At 41.4% G+C, this 17,591-nt stretch overlaps 1 protein-coding gene across 1 annotated transcript in view; it reads right to left on the bottom strand.

The window, feature by feature from the left end:
• gfm1 (G elongation factor, mitochondrial 1) overlaps positions 1-17,591 on the bottom strand; it is a 76,702-nt gene that overhangs the window by 54,387 nt on the left and 4,724 nt on the right. The window contains exons 2-4 of the mRNA XM_080185509.1: positions 7,994-8,146; positions 5,933-6,065; positions 1,777-1,981 (exon numbers count right to left, since the gene is read on the bottom strand). Coding sequence (XP_080041635.1) covers positions 1,777-1,981; positions 5,933-6,065; positions 7,994-8,146 — 491 coding nt within the window. The remainder of the gene's footprint in view (positions 1-1,776; positions 1,982-5,932; positions 6,066-7,993; positions 8,147-17,591) is intronic.

Genomic DNA, 17,591 nt, shown 5'->3' on the forward strand with positions numbered 1-17,591 from the left:
TGTATGAAGAAGTTCCTCCTCAACTCATTCCCCTTATTTTGAGGCGATGCCCCCTAGTTCTAGTTTCACCCGCCAGTGGAAACAACTTCCCTGCTTCTATCTTATCTGTTCCCTTCATAATCTTACATGTTTCTATAAGATCTCCCCTCATTCTTCTGAATTCCAATGAATATAGCAAATAATAACTCCAATGAGAATAGCAAATAAATATCCCAATTGATGTGGGTCACTCCCAGAAAAATAATTTTTATTTCATTACAGTATTTCAGAGAGCCTAAAATGATATTTCAGGACTTCACTGAATGTGGATGGATGCTGGAGGTCTGTAATTAACCCAATCTAATACCTATTTCAAAACAAGAGTTTAGAGTTAACTGAGTATTTGTTGGTTTTACATCTGTTGGCATGGAAATATTTCACCTACACTTCAGGATGAGGTTACCATTTTAGATGAAGGAAAAATAGTTGCATGTAACACAGCACAGGTTTCAAAAGGAACATTTAGGCTTGACAAACTTGATAGAATTCTTTCTGTCGATAACAGATATGGTAGATGTGAGAAATGCAGTCAATGAAGCATATATGGACTTCAATAAAGTTGCTGGCTAAGTGAAAGATTGCTGAAGAAGTGAATGTTGCACAGAATTTCAGGAGGTTAAAAATGGATTAACAGTTGACCAGAAGGGAGAAAGTGAAGCTAGGAACAAAGGACAGTTTTTTTTTTAAGTGGTTGAAAGTGGGAACTGCTGTCCTTTAGGGTCCTGTTCTGGGGTAGTTCTCGCTGTCTACCAATTATTTGGAAATGGGCCAAGAGGGAGTGAAATTGCAGTACCAAAATAGGAGGTATAGTTAATACTTTACAGACTAAAAGAAACTGCAAATGAGTAGTTATAAGATTAGGAATAAGCTGCAAGGTGATGTAAAACAAAGCAGAAAAGTGGAAAGCAAAAAAACTTAACATAGATTTATAGAACATTAGAGACAGCAGTTGATGTGTTTTTAAAAAAGATCAGAATGTACTATTCTGTTACTATGTAGTAAATCTTTGCTGTACTCTGCATTGTCCAAACATCTCATCACAAGGGTGACACCAAATGGGCCGATAGGTTTTCAATTTTATGATTTATTGAAGCCAATGTCATAAATGCGACAAAATTTCATATTCAAGCTATTCCACTTCCCAACCCCATCCACAAAAGAAGCTGATTCTGACATGATGGTGTCACATATTGATTATGTCTCGTCTTTGGCTGCATCTATCTTGTAGATGGCACATACTCTCTGCACTGTGCTCAAATATGAATATACCATGTTAACATATCACTAAATAATGGGTGCCATCTATGCATCATCTCTCATTCATTCCTTGTTCCCTAATCCTTACAGTTCTGTGGGTGCCAGTAGCCTCATGGCCCTTAAATGACAGTTTTGAAGTCTGAGCATGGGACACAAATATTCAATGTTTATCTCATCTCCATAAAGTACAAACTTAGTTTACTGTACGTATCTGTAAAAGTCAAATGGTGTACGATAAACAGAGTGCTCAAGTCTGCTGCCAAATGTGCGCATCAAATGCCACGCTAAATTGCAAATTGTCTTCCAGCCCACATACCCTATCACAATACCACCTTCTCACTTAAATACTGGCCTGAAACCAAAGGTATTACTGTAGGTGCAACTGGCAGAAAACAGAAAATATTAGCATTCATGTGAAAATCAGGGGATAGCAAATTAAAATAGACAACTTATCAAAATTTTCCACATTATAGCACAAACCTTATTTGATGAAGAGCTCGATTAGGATTAGCTCCCAACCTGTCCAGTTTATTTATGAATGTTAGAAATGGAACATTGTAACGCTTCATCTGTCTATTTACAGTCATTGTCTGACATTGAACTCCACCGACAGAACATAAAACCAGAATAGCTCCATCCAAGACTCTTAATGCACGCTCCACCTCTATTGTAAAATCAACATGTCCTACAAAAGCAGCAAAGAACAGTGTGATTAATGAACGAGAATATCTGACTTTCTTTGGTATGAAAGCACGTAGAGCACAATCTTTTGACATTCTGTGCTGTGAATGAAAACAGTAATAATTAATGCAAGTAAATAAGTAATTTCTAGAAAAGTGTCAAAATATAATAATGGAAAGACCAGTTTATGAAAATATTAGTGATCAAACCCCTCCATGGTGTTTCCCATCCCCAGCTCTTTTAGCTCCTCCAGCTCTACAACGTGGGCTTTTAGCTTCTGCATGTTGCAAACTATTGCTGAACTATTCCGTGACACAGAAGCTAAAAGTCAGCTTGCAGCAGCACCCCATCAAAAGCCTTTTGCAGGTATATCTCTATATCCCTGATTGAAATGAGCCAAATCAGCAGAAACCACAGCTGGAACAGAAATAGAGAAGCTTCTCCATCAAACTGAGAACACGGGAATCTCTCAAAGAACTATTTGCCTGAAGTCAACACTATTGGAATCTTGAAACTATACGCCTACTGAAATCAGTGCAACTGTCATCTTAAATCACGACAACCACAATGCTCAATCATCTATCCCTCACATGGTTTTATATATTTTTTCTTACTTATTTTGGACTCAGTGCTCACTTTTAATCTGTGTGAACATACTTGCATGTGTTTTACCATTTTTGTGCCTTTAGTAGTCAATACTCATTCTATCATTAACTCAAGAAAGCCAGGTTAAATTGGCTCCTCTTAAAACATAAATATTGGGATTGAGAAAAGGTATCTGCAAAGGGAGGGATCCTTATAAGATTAATCTTGTTATGGCCAGCTAAGGGGATTGAATTAGGTAAGGCAGCCAATTCATCCCTCCTCAATCGGGACATAACGATTCCCAGCCAGTCGGTAAAAAGCTGAGGTATATCGCCAGGGCAACAAATTTGGGGAATCTTACCTGAAGACCAGATGTAACAGCTTATATGTGGAAACTGATGCACACTAACACTGCTGACGTTTTGCATATGAGAGAAACACTAACCAAAAGAGAGAATGCTGCCAGATCTGCTGAGATTCTCCAGCATTTCCTCTTTTTGTTTCAGATTCTAGCATCCACAGAAATTTGCTTAGATAGAGAAACACTGCAACCGATTATAGAACATAGACATAGGACATTACAGCGCAGTACAGGCCCTTCGGCCCTCGATGTTGCGCTGACCAGTGGAACCAATCCAATGACCCTCTAACCTAAACTATTCCAATGTTATCTATATGCCTACCCACAGACCATTTGAACGCCCTTAAAGTTGGCGAGTCCACAACTGCTGCAGGCAGGGCATTCCACGACCTTACTACCCTCTGAGTAAAGAACCTACCTCTGACATCCGTCCTATAATTACCACCCCTTAATTTACAGCTATGTCCCCTTGTGTTAGCCATCACCATCTGAGGTAAAAGGCTCTCACTGTCCACCCTATCCAATCCTTTGATCATCTTGTATGCCTCAATCAGGTCACCTCGTAACCTTCTTCTCTCCAATGAAAATAACCTCAAGTCCCTCAGCCTTTCTTCATAAGACCTTCCCACCGTACCAGGCAACATCCTGGTAAACCTCCTCTGCACCCTTTCCAATGCCTCCACAACCTTCTCATATTGCGGTGACCAGAACTGCACACAATACTCCAAGTGCGGCCACACCAGAGTTTTGTACAGTTGTAACATGACCTCACAGCTCCGAAATTCAATCCCTCTACCGATAAAAGCTAACACACCGCACGCCTTCTTAACAACCTTATCAACCTGGGTGCCCACTTTCAGGGAGCTATGCACATGTGCCCTGAGATCCCTCTGCTCGTCCACACTACTAAGAGTCCCTCCATTAGTCCTATATTCTGTACCCCTGTTATTCTTACCAAAGTGAATCACCTCACACTTTTCCGTATTAAACTCCATCTGCCACCTCTCGGTCCAGCTCTGCAGCTTATCTATGTCCCTCTGCAAACTGTAACATCCATCCTCACTGTCTACAACTCCTCCGACTTTGGTGTCGTCAGCAAATTTACTAATCCATCCTTCTACACCCTCATCCAGGTCATTTATAAAAATGACAAACAGCAGTGGCCCCAAAACAGATCCTTGAGGTACACCACTTGTAACTGCACTCCAGGTTGAATATTTCCCATCAACTGCCACCCTCTGTCTTCTATCAGCTAGCCAATTCCTGATCCAAACTGCTAAATCACCCTCAATCCCATGCATCTGCATTTTCTGCAGTAGCCTACCATGGGGAACCTTATCAAATGCTTTGCTAAAATCCATATACACCACGTCAACTGCCTTACCCTTATCCACCTCTTTGGTCACCTTTTCAAAAAACTCGATAAGGTTTGTGAGGCACGACCTACCCTTCACAAAACCGTGTTGACTATCCCTAATCAATTTATTTCTCTCTAGATGATTATAAATCCTATCCCTTATAATTCTTTCCAAAACTTTGCCCACAACAGAAGTAAGGCTCACTGGTCTATAATTCCCAGGATGGTCTCTACTCCCTTTCTTGAACAAGGGGACAACATTTGCTATCCTCCAGTCTTCCGGCACTATACCTGAAGCCAATGACGACATGAAGATCAAAGCCAAAGGCTCTGCAATCTCCTCCCTAGCCTCCCAGAGAATCCTAGTGTAAATCCCATCCGGCCCAGGGGACTTATCTATTTTCACACTCTCAAGAATTGCCAACACCTCCTCCTTATGTACCTCAATCCCATCTAGTCTACTACCTGGTATCGCAGTATTCTCCTCGACTACACTGACTTTTTCCTGTGTGAATACTGTCGAAAAATACTCATTCAGTGCCTCTCCTATCTCTTCAGGCTCCACGCACAACTTCCCACTGCTGTCTCTGACTGGCCCTAATCTTGCCCTAACCAATCTTTTATTCTTAACATACCTGTAGAAAGCTTTAGGATTTTCCTTGATCCTATCCGCCAAAGTCATCTTATGTCCTCTTCTAGCTCTTCTTAACTCTCTCTTTAACTCCTTCCTGGCTATTTCATAACTTTCCAGTACCCTAACTGAGCCTTCAGGTCTCATCTTTACATAAGCCTCCTTCTTCCTCTTCACCAGAGATTCAACTTCCTTAGTAACCATGGTTCCCTCACTCGACCACTTCCTCCATGCCTAACAGGTACATATTTATCAAGGACTCGCAGTAGCTGCTCCTTGAACATTTCAGATGTTCCCAGCCCCTGCAATTTCCTACTCCACCCTATGTATCCTAAATCTCGCCTAATAGCCTCATAATTACCTTTTCCCCAGCTATAACTTCTGCCCTTCAGTATATGCCTATCCCTTTCCATCACTGAGGTAAACGTGACCGAATTGTGGTCACTATCACCAAAGTGCTCACCTACCTTCAAGTCTAACACCTGGTCTGGTTCATTACCCAGTACCAAATCCAATGTAGCCTCACCTCTTGTTGGCCTATCTACATACTGTATCATGAAACCTTCCTGCACACATTGGGCAAAAACTGACCCCTCTAACGTGCTTGAACTATAGCTTTTCCAAGCGCTATTTGCATAGTTAAAGTCTCCCATAACAACTACCCTGTTACTTTCGCACCTACCCAGGATCATCTTTGCAATCCTTTCTTCTACATCTCTGGAACTTTTCGGAGGCCAACAAAAAACTCCCAACAGTGTGATCTCTCCTTTCCAGTTTCTAATCTCAGCCCATACTACCTCAATAGACAGGTCCACATCAAACGTCCTTTCTGCCACCGTAATACCATTATTGCATACCCCAGAATACACCAGAGAAATCATAGCAGATCTCTCACTCTCTTTTAGTTTTCCTTATTCTCATATCATTTAATTTTTACTTTCATTCTTCTCCCTTTCAATTATTCAAATATCCTCCAACTTCTTCATTTGAAGGATTTATCAATCCTCATCTCACACATCACCTGGTGTATCAATTATATTGATATTCCTTTTATTCCATACTGTGTATGTAGCTGCAGACTGGATAGTGATTCCTCGCTGTCGCTCCAGTTCCATAGAATCCATTATGGCACCCACACCATCCTTTCCTTTTACCTGCAAATTAGAAGCAAAATCATCCCTTTAACACAGATGAGTTAATGAATTAAAGACTGCATTTTACAAAGCCCGCATTTTACAAAGGCCTTCATTCTGAACTAATGATTGGATTTAGTTGGACCTTACACAAGCTGGAATCCAGAAGTTGGACCTTACACAAGCTGGTTATGGTACACTCTATTATCAGACACTGAAATGTTGTAGTGTGAGGGTTACGATGTGCAACATTTTGGACTTTAGCATAGGCTTAACAAGCATGGAAGAGATCAATTGGTACTGAAGAATACTATCTAAAATGAAATTGAGCTCATTAAATGTTCAAAGAAAGTAGATGCTCTCTTCCACATCATCAATGCAATCACACTTTATCAACAAGAGTAGAGCTGTTCACATATGCAAGCACATATAGAATTCTCTCCTGACCATGCGAGTCAGATGAGCAGCCAGGCAGTGATTAAGTAGTTCTGAAGTAGAGGTTTGCGCCTCAGTAGACAAATGTGGAGTTACATGGATTTTTACTACTGCCCTAAATGAGTAACCTGTGAGCAGCTGTTATTCTCTGCTGTTGATTTTTTAAAAAAGCAATTACCTAGGATTGGTCAGAAAGTAAAAACTCCAGGGAGGGAAAATAAAGCTATTCACAAGCCTTGCTTAGGGTTAGACTGCTTTCAGATTTAATTAAATAATATATTTTTAAAAAATGAATATTAAAGTGCTGTATGGTACATGCTGAAGTTTGTGAGCTGGGAAGATATTATGTTACTGATGATGCTATATTAGTGAGTTTTCTTGCCTGTAGCTATTTACAAAGTGCATTATTAACTGGTGATTGTCATTGTGCACGCAGTAACAATGTTTTACTGAAACCATTACAGCAGTATTACTCCCTTGGGCCATAAAACAGAAAATGTCATAACTGTGTCTGGTACTTTGAATGCGTGACTTTCACTTCTGAATTTATCAATCAGATGTATTGCCCTGATCAAGCCACTTATTACACTTTTTTAATGTATACTCTGAATTACCATAAATATAAACAGAAAATGCTGAAACACTCAGCAGGCAGGCAAAACCTGCAAAGGGACACACACCGCTAAAGTTTCAGGTTGATGATCTTTCGAGATGAAAGTTCTTTCCTACCCTGCTGTGTTATTTCCAACATTTTCTGTTTTCACATCAAATTCCCAATATCCACAATAGTTTGCGCTTGGATTTTTATCCCGGCTCAAAATATTGTGGTTGCTTAGCTAAACCCAACAGGGTTCCAACTAAAAACTAACAAAACGTTGTCAGCATAACAAACATGTTAATGACTGAATGACTAGACACCAAGCATTGTTTCTTTATGGAAAAATTATAAACTGACTGGGAGAATACATTTTCCACAAAGTTCAGTGACAAAAATAGAGACATTTGATTCTGTAATAATTGAGTGGGCTTCCAAACAATGTTATTCATTACAAGATAAACTAACAAATTGCAGGATATCATTTTTTCCAGAGATCTCTTTGGCACCAGCCTGATATTTTTAATTAAACAGACAAATATGCTCCACATAAAATTATTTATTTTTGCAGGACACAAATGAAGTTCCAGGGTCATTTCACACTTGGAAATCAAAAAAAAATGTCCTCCCTGCAGGAGTTTAAAATGAGATCACAGAAAGGAAAGACAGCAATTTGTAGACTTTATTTAAAGCTTTGTAATTGATGAAATAAACTTAACTGATTTAGAGGAACTCATCTGGTGACCCAAGTGAAATAGTTTTTCTGGTGGAATTCCAAATACTTTTTATGTACTCTGTACTCAAATGTTTATGCCAGAAGCGTTTCACCTTTCTTTTTGAACTGTCAGAAACTTGGTTATTCACTGGATTGAAAAAAAAATTTATGTATCGGAGCACTTCAAATTAAAATTCACAATACCTCGTGCATTTCTGCTATTCTTCCTGTGTAGTACAGAACTCTTTCTGTCAGCGTGGTTTTTCCAGAGTCAATGTGTGCAGAGATTCCTATGTTCCGAATCATTTTGTTCGGTAAGATATTGGATGAACATTGTCGATAAATGTGTATAAGAATCTGAAAGAAAATATTGATTGTTACCAAACAGAAATGATCTTGCATCTTTTTTGAATTACTCTGGTTCTACGTTAAATTGTTGCTGCCTTTTAAAATCTTGTGTGCTGGTAACATGATTTGAAATTAAAAAAGAAATATGCAAGTCCAATTTCCAAATTAAAATACTATTGATGATGTGACAACGAGACTTGAGCGTTAGACACATCCTCTCCAGCCTTTTCATTTGAGCCCCTCTTGACTAGGATCTGCAAATCTTATTCTGCTAAGTCAAAGCAATATTTAGTGGAATCAAAGTATTAAGCGTATAAGAATAGCTTTAAATATGCATACACCTATGGTACCCCATACTTACATTTAAGGAAAACTCTCCTGGGATTTGTAATCCCATTTTAGGATCAAAGAGAAATGTGAAGTATTATTTTACTTAATGGCAAAGCAACTAAATAAAACAAATAGATGGAGATCTTTAAAAAGTGTCTTAACTGAGAGTTCCGACAGAGATGGGTCTTTGATCCTCAGGAAATAGCTAATACAACTGTCAAGCTATCAAGCACATATTTCACTGACAATTTCTCAACAAAAACATGTAAAGATTTACATGTATAATGTAGAATGGACCATCATAACATCATGATATTTATCAGGTTTACTGTGAGCAATTCATGGCATCACATATGAGGAAGGCCATATTAGTGTTGGAGGAGTGCAACATAGATTTACCAGACCAATGCTTGGACTCTAAGGGTTAAATGACAAGCACAGAAAACACAAATTAGGGTTATAGATAGAGAAACAATATCCTTTGGTTGGGGAGTTTAGGACTAAAGGGCACAGTATGAAAATTTGAGCCAGGCCTTTCAGGACAGAAATTGGGAAACACATCGTTACAAAAAGGCTGAAATATGGAAGTGTCTACTGCAAACAGAAATGCCAAATCAACTGTCAATTCTAAATTGAAGATTGATAGACTCATTGAATAGGGGAAATAGACTCAAGGGGTTAAAAGGTCTTCCCCCTGCTCACACATTCCCAAAAAAGAATACCGGTGCCTAACAAGTTTGAGTTGCAGTGAGACAAGCAGGTAGTTCTTAAGTTTCACATCTCAAACTCTGCCATTGAAAGCTATGGACGTGAAGGTTTCATAGATCCATATTCGTTTATGGCACAGAAGGAGGCAATTGGCCCACATTGTTCATGCCAGTCAAAGATCTGACTACACTAATCCCACTTTCCAATGCTTGGCCCATACCCCTTGAGGTTATGGAAGCACAAGTGAATATATAGATATTTAAATGTTGCAAAGGTTTCTGACTCAACTACCACTCAGGCAGTGAGTTCCAGAGTCCCACCACCCTCTGGCTGAAAGTTGCTCCTCAACGCCCCTCATAGCCTTCTACCTCTTACTTAAATCTAAGCCCCCTTGTTACTGACACCTCTACTATTGAAAAAACACCATTGAGGACTCTAACCATGTATTCCGGGTCTACACACAAGGTGCTGGCACTATTTCTGAGCAGCCTGTGGTTCCATGATGACATGCCTTTGTGGCAGGCTGGATAATCAAACACCTGAGCCAAGCAGATCCACAGCAATACAGGACAATATTATTACATGATAACCGTCCTGATTAATTGGAAAACCTGGAGAGTAGACCAGCTTACTGGGGTTGCAAGTTTTGCCAAATAACACTCCCAGTTAATGCTAAGGTGGTAGTGGCCTTCAGAGTAGCATTAAGAAACTTATCTGCAATTTGTGCTGGTAGGTGTATGATTTTAGGTAGCCGAGTTCTAGTAGCACATCTGGGAACAGCTGGGCCTTGGCTTACCCAAACACTTCTTATTTAGGAATGCGGCACTCCACCCCCTTAAAGGAAAATTACACTCCATATTGGCCAAACAGAAACTCAAGGCAGACATTTTCTTTACTCAGTATGGAAGACTCAAACATGGTAATATCATAGCCAATCAACCTAAGTTGCACATCTCTGGAGTGTCTCCAGAGGAAACCCACGCAGACACTAGGAGAATATTCAATCTCCACACAGACAGTCACCTGAAGCAGGAATTGAACCCAGGTCCCTGGTGCTGTGAAGCAAAACTTACAGGTAGGAAATATACAGTAAACAGCAGAACCCTTAAGAGTATCGACAGGTAGAGGGATCTGGGTGTACAGATACACAGGTTACTGAAAGAGACAACACAGGTGGAGAAGGTAGTCAAGAAAGCATATGGCATGCTTGCTTTCATCGGCTGGGGCACTGAGTTTAAAATTTGGTAAGTCATGTTGCAGCTTTATAGAACCTTAGTTAGGCCGCACATGGAATATAGTGAAAATTCTGGTTGCCACACTACCAGAAGGATGTGAAGGCTTTGGAGAGGGTAAAGAAAAGATTTACCAGGATGTTGCCTGTTATGGAGGGCATTAGCTATGAGAAGAGGTTGGAGAAACTTGTTTTGTTCTCACTGGAACGATGGAGGTTGAGGGGCGACCTGATAGAAGTCTACAAGATTATGAGAGGCATGGAGAGAGTGGATAGTCAGAAGCTTTTTCCCAGGGTAGAAGAGTCAATTACTAGGGAGCACAGATTTACGGTGCGAGGGGCAAGGTTTAAAGGAGACGTATGAGGCAGATTTTTTACACAGAGTAGTGGGTGCCTGGAACTTGTTGCCGGGGCAGGTAGTGGAAGCAGATACAATAGTGATTTTTTAAGGGCGTCTTGACAAATACATGAATAGGATGGGAATAGAGGGATATGGCCCCTGGAAGGGTAGGGTGTTTTAGTTAAGTCGGGCAGTATGGTCAGTGCAGGCTTGGAGGGCCGAAGGGCCTGTTCCTATGCTGTAATTTTCTTTGTTCTTTGCTAACCACAATGTCACCGTGCTGCCCTTGAACAGAGCATAACTTTAAGAGATGTGGATGAACAGAGTTGCAGTACTGCTGATAACTTTTAACCAAAGAATAAAACATTTATTAAACATGAAAAGATACACAGCTCCTTCATCCCACATACATTGTTACAGATGTACAAAGATTTGTAAAGATAACACAAGTTACAAAATATGCCTTGTAGGTTAATGTAGTCAGTAAGATCACAGTCCATGTAAATCAAAGGGCAAAACGTGGTCAGACACACCACACTCCCAGTGGAACTCTGACTTCCATGCATGCGTTTCCAAACTCCACTCTTGAAAAAACACATCTTGGAATCTTCCAAATAATGCTTTTTTTTGGATACCTTCACCAAGGATCTACTTCCAGGATTTCAATCTCTGCCTTCAGCATTCCTTTGCTTTGGATTGCCACATGATCAAGCCACCACATGATCTCCCAAGTGACCAGCATGCCAGAGCACTACTGCTTCACAGGTTGTACTAAGATGTCACCAAACTTTTGACTTCCTTGAATGCCATACTTCACACTTTAAATCTGGTTCTTGCAGCTGTCTCTTTACTGTGCTTTGCTTTAACACTGCTGCCTCACAGCACTAGGGACCTGGGTTCACTGTCTGTGTGGAGTTTACACATTCTCCCTGTGTCTGTGTGGGCTTCCTCCGGGTGCTCCAGTTTCCTCTCATAATCTGAAAGATGTGCAGGTTAGGTAGATTAGCCATGCTAAATTCTCCTTCAGTGTACCCAAACAGGCGCCTGAGAGTGGTGATTAGGGCATCTTCACAGTAATTTAATTGTAGTGAGAATGTAAGCCTATTTGTGACTAATAAATAAAATTTAAAAATTTTTAACCTTCACCCAACAGAACCATGTTGCAATTTCTTGTTCTTTGTTCCTTTAACTTAGCTGGTTGTCCTGAGACATACTTCTTGCCCCAACTCTCTGGTTTCTGGACTTTCACTCTTTCGGGAAGTCTGTTCCCTGCAGTTCCCTTGTCCTGTCCAGCTTTTTCACGGTCCAGTTTAAAACTAAACTCAGAAGTTCTTTCTAACCTAGAGTGGCCTGTGATTGCTAAGCAGCACCTAGTTTTTCCTTGAAATTCTTTACTTACATGTTGTAAACCCTTTAAACTGTTGCAGCATTGCAATTAAAGTGACCTAAAACACAGACATGCATGCACCTTTGTTTAACGTGAAACTAACTAAAGATATAACTTCCTAACATAGAACAACAAAACTAAACTTACTTAAAGCTATACCTGTTTTCTAATATCCACAGATACAAATATAGATGACTTAAATTACCTCTGTTCCCTGACAGTAATCTTCATCAGTGGCATAAGTTCACAAAGTATGGCGGGACATCATTCCATGTACAGACTATGTATATAGTTAATGTAATAATAAAAGATAGGTGTTTGCTCACAGCACCATTACCAGCATTACAATAAGTCTAGGACCATGACTACCACATACCAGACCAAAAACAATAATAACTGTTGCATGAATGGTTATATTTTAAACTATTTAAATCCAAGAAAAATATTAGCGAGTCTAAAGAATAACTGAATAGTATTTCTATCTGGATAGAAGGCCCATGTGATTCACACTGCTTTGGAGACAGGCCTTAAGGAAAGAGGCCTTGGGAAACGACTGCAGGATCGGAGTGCAGGTTTTCCTAAAACATCACTGGAAAGTCAGTCTGCAAGAGTTTAAGTGGGAGAGCGGGAAAGAGAGATACAGGCAAATAGTCTCATTTGTTTACCAGACAGAATGTGGATGGGTGATCAGGCATGGAATAAGAGAGCAGGTTTGTGAGGGTTTAAATGAAGTTGTAAGATTCACCGAGTTTTGCTCAGAGGCCTCCAGAGTAATCCTATCCATGACTTTGGCTGGCAAAATGAAGCAAACTATCAGCAGCTGAGAATAGTGTTAGATGGGTTCCTGAAGGAAGAAGCGTACACTTAAGGGGCATTGTAAGGTACATCTGTGAAGGGGGAATTTTCAGTCAGATGGAATATTTTCTGTAGCTTAGACCATAAACTGCCCATTAAAATAGCATTTTATCAATGTTGCTTTTAGTTTGTTCATTACAGTAGAAGTCTTAAAACTTGAAATCTTGTCATGTGATCCTTTTAGTCAAATCCCTGGAAGTTCCAATTTTTAAAAAAGTTATCGGGATTATAATATATGACAACACATCAAGCCGATCAAAAGAGGTCCCCATTTTCAATTAGTTTCTTAAATCTTCTAAAAGCTAATAATATTATTTACCTAAACATTCCTCCTTTCCTGTTGAACACTTTTTTTCCCCAACACAAGACAGTAACATGTTACATTATGTGTGCTGCATTCTTAATGCAGTAACAGAGATGGAGCTTGTCAAAGGAAACTGCATGAATGAGCCTCTGTCCAGAGGAGCATGTATTACCCTGAAAGGTAACGATGTCAGGAAGGTTGCTGCAGTTCAATGTATATCACTTGGCAGCATGAATGAGTAGAGGATCGCTGTCTGTTTCTGGAGCCATTTCCTTGCAATAGAAAAGCAATAAATGCTGGGAGAGACAGACATCCATTCTCAAAACTGATTAGACCGCCTCCAACTGCAAGTGAGGTTCAAATGACTGAGAAGTTCAATATCCCATCAGTTCCAGTGATCATGAGGCGGAGTATGACGAAGTGTCTTAAAGGAGCTGAAGCATATATTTGTTTTTAATGGGATGCGCACCAGCTCTGTTTACAGCATAGATAATGTACATCACCAGCGTGAACCTTTTTTCAGGTGGTCTTGCTACGAATGAATACAAGTTGATTCGACACAAGCATCCAAGTTAGTATTACAACAACAACTTGCATTTCTACAATACCACTGATGTAGCAAAACATCTCAAGTCATTTCACAAGAGAATGACAAAGACCAAAGGCAGTGGGTGTAGTGACTGAGACTTTGGCGTGTAGTGGTAATGTCACTGGACTGATAATCCAGTAGCTCAGACTAATGCTTTAGGGACACAGGTTGAAATACCACCAAAACAGCTAGTGGAATCTGAATTCTGTTAATAAATCTGAAATATGAAAATATTAAGTGACAATGGAACAATTATAGGTTGTTGTAGAAACCTATGTTGCTCATCAATCTCCTTTAGAGAGGGAAATCTGCCATTCTTATTTGCTTGGCTGGCCTACATGTGATTAGAGACCCACAGTAGCATGGCGACTCTTTACTGCCCTAAGATACAGCCTAACAAGCCACTCAGCTCAAACACAATTAGGCATGGGCAACACATTCTGGCTTGCCAGCGACATCAACATCCTATGAAGTAATTTTTTAAAAACTTACCCCTACTTCCCAACCTCTCTGACACAAGGTAGCCCTATAACAAACTATAACTATCCTCCCTGACAAAAATTAATAACCTAGATCTTAGTGTGCAGAGCATAACTTCAAAGTTTGTGAATGATACAAAACTCGAAAACAGTGTGAGGAAGATAGTGAAGAATTTCAAAGGGAGATAGACAAGCAGGTGAATGGACAGAGAGATGTAAAATGATTCATTTTCATGAAAGAACATGGCGAGACAGTATGAAATAGGAGGTACAACTTGAAATAGGGTACATATGTGCATTAATCGTTGGAAGTAAATGGACAGGTTGTGATAGCTGTTAATAAAATATACAATAGCTTGGGTTTTATTAATTGGGGGCAAAGAGTACAACAGCAAGGAGGTTATGTTGGATTTGTATATGATATTAGTTTGGCCTCAGCTGAAATATCACATTCAGTTCTGGGCTTTGCACTTTAAGAAAGATATGAGAGGGTATGTGGCAAAGATTCACAACAATCTTGGGCAGCACGGTGACACAGTGGCTAGCACTGGTGTTTCACAGCTCCAGGGACCTGGGTTTGATTCCCGGCTTGGGTCACTGTCCGTGTAGAGTTTGCACAGTAAAAAGTCTGACAACACCAGGTTTAAGTCCAACCGAATTTGGTCCCCATGGCTGTTCCGTGTGTCTGGATGAAAAACTGGTTGTGGAAAGTGAAGACATTGTGGTCCAGGATAAAGCAGATGAGTTGTAAAATTGCATCTGGAAACTGGCAGTTGTCGGCATTGAGTACTGAGGCAGTCACAAGACAGCCCCGAACATCACCCAAGCACAACGCAACGCCATCCACGCTCTCAAGACCAACTGCAACATTGTCATCAAACCAGCAGGCAAAGGAGGGGTCATCATCATACTGAACAGAACGGATTACTGTAAAGAAGTATACCGACAACTAAACAATGAGAAACACTACAGACAGTTACCCACAGATCCGACCAAAGAACACACTTGTCAATCAACAATCTGATCAAGACCTTTGATCCGGACCTTCAGAGCACCCTCAGTGCTCTCATTCCACGTACTCCCCGTGTTGGAGATCTCTACTGCCTCCCAAAGATACACAAGGTAAACACACCAGGCCGTCCCATCGTATCAGGCAATGGGACTCTGTGTGAGAACCTCTCCGGCTACGTCGAGGGCATCCTGAAACCCATTGTACAAAGAACCCCCAGCTTTTGTCGCGACGTTACGGACTTCCTACAGAAACTCAGGACACATGGAGCAGTTGAACCAGGGACACTCCTCGTCACAATGGATATCTCGGCGCTCTACACCAACATCCCCCACAACAATGGCATTGCTGCGACTGCCTCAGTACTCAATGCCGACAACTGCCAGTTTCCAGATGCAATTTTACAACTCATCCGCTTTATCCTGGACCACAATGTCTTCACCTTCCACAACCAGTTTTTCATCCAGACACACGGAACAGCCATGGGGACTAAATTCGCACCTCAATATGCCAACATCTTCATGCACAGGTTTGAACAAGACTCTTTCACCGCACAGAATCTTCAACCGATGCTATACACGAGATACATCGATGACATTTTCTTCCTTTGGCCTCATGGTGAACAATCACTGAAACAACTATATGATGATATCAACAAGTTCCACCCCACCATCAGACTCACCATTGACTATTCTCCAGAATCGGTTGCATTCTTGGACACACGCATCTCCATCAAGGACGGTCACCTCAGCACCTCACTGTACCGCAAGCCCACAGACAATCTCACAATGCTCCACTTCTCCAGCTTCCACCCTAAACACGTTAAAGAAGCTATCCCCTATGGGCAAGCCCTCCGTATACACAGGATTTGCTCAGATGAGGAGGATCGTGACAGACACCTCCAGATGCTGAAAGATGCCCTCATAAGAACAGGATATGGCGCTCGACTCATAGATCGACAGTTCCGATGCACCACAGCAAAAAACCGCACCGATCTCCTCAGAAGACAAACATGGGACATGGTGGACAGAGTACCCTTCGTCGTCCAGTACTTCCCCGGAGCGGAGAAGCTACGACATCTTTTCCAGACTCTTCAACATATCGTTGATGAAGACGAACATCTCGCCAGGGCCATCCCCACACCCCCACTTCTTGCTTTCAGATAACCACGCAACCTCAAACAGACCACTGTTCGCAGCAAACTACCCAGCCTTCAGGAGAACAGTGACCACAATACCAGCGCCGTACTTACGCAAGGATATTTTGGCCTTGGAGGGAATGCAGAGGAGGTTTACTAGGCTGATGCCGGAGTTGAGGGGGTTGAGCTATGAGGAGAGGCTGAATAAATTAGGCTTGTACTCGTTAGCGTTTAGAAGAATGAGGGGAGATCTCATTGAGACGTATAAGATGGTGAATGGGATGGATAGGATAGAGGTGGAGAGACTCTTCCCCCTCAGAAAGGATAGCAGGACTAGGGGGCACAGCCTCAAGATAAGGGGGGAGGGGGGGCGGTTTAGAACAGAGTTGAGGAGGAACTTCTTCACTCAAAGGGTGGTGAATCTCTGGAATTCTCTGCCCTTTGAAGTGGTGGAGGCTACCTTGCTAAATATTTTTAAGACGCGGGTTGATGGGTTTTTGATAAGAGAGGGCGGGAATGTGGAACTGAGCCACGACAGATCAGCCATGATCTTATTGAATGGCGGGGCAGGCTCGAAGGGCTAGTTGGCCTACTCCTGCTCCTATTTCTTATGTTCTTATGTACCACACAACCCTGCCACAGCAACCTCTGCAAGACATGCTGGATCATCGACATGGATGACATCATCACACGTGAGAATACCATCCACCAGGTACACGGTAAACACTCCTGCAACTCGGCCAACGTTGTCTACCTGATACGTTGCAAGAAAGGATGTCCTGAAGCATGGTGCATTGGACAGACCATGCAGACGCTACGACAACGGATGAATGAACAATCGCTCGACAATCACCAGGCAAGACTGTTCCCTTCCTGTTGGCGAACACTTCAGTGGTCACGGGCATTCAGCCTCTGACCTTCGGGTAAGCGTTCTCCAAGGCGGCCTTCACGACACACGACAGCACAGAGTCGCTGAGCAGAGACTGATAGCCAAGTTCCGCACACACGAGGACGGTCTCAACAGGGATCTTGGGTTCATGTCGCACTATTTGTAACCCCCGTGACTTGCCTGGGTTTGCAAAAC

This window comes from Carcharhinus amblyrhynchos, chromosome 3, assembly GCF_965287045.1.
Source record: "Carcharhinus amblyrhynchos chromosome 3, sCarAmb.v2.hapA, whole genome shotgun sequence".
NCBI lineage: Eukaryota > Metazoa > Chordata > Chondrichthyes > Carcharhiniformes > Carcharhinidae > Carcharhinus > Carcharhinus amblyrhynchos.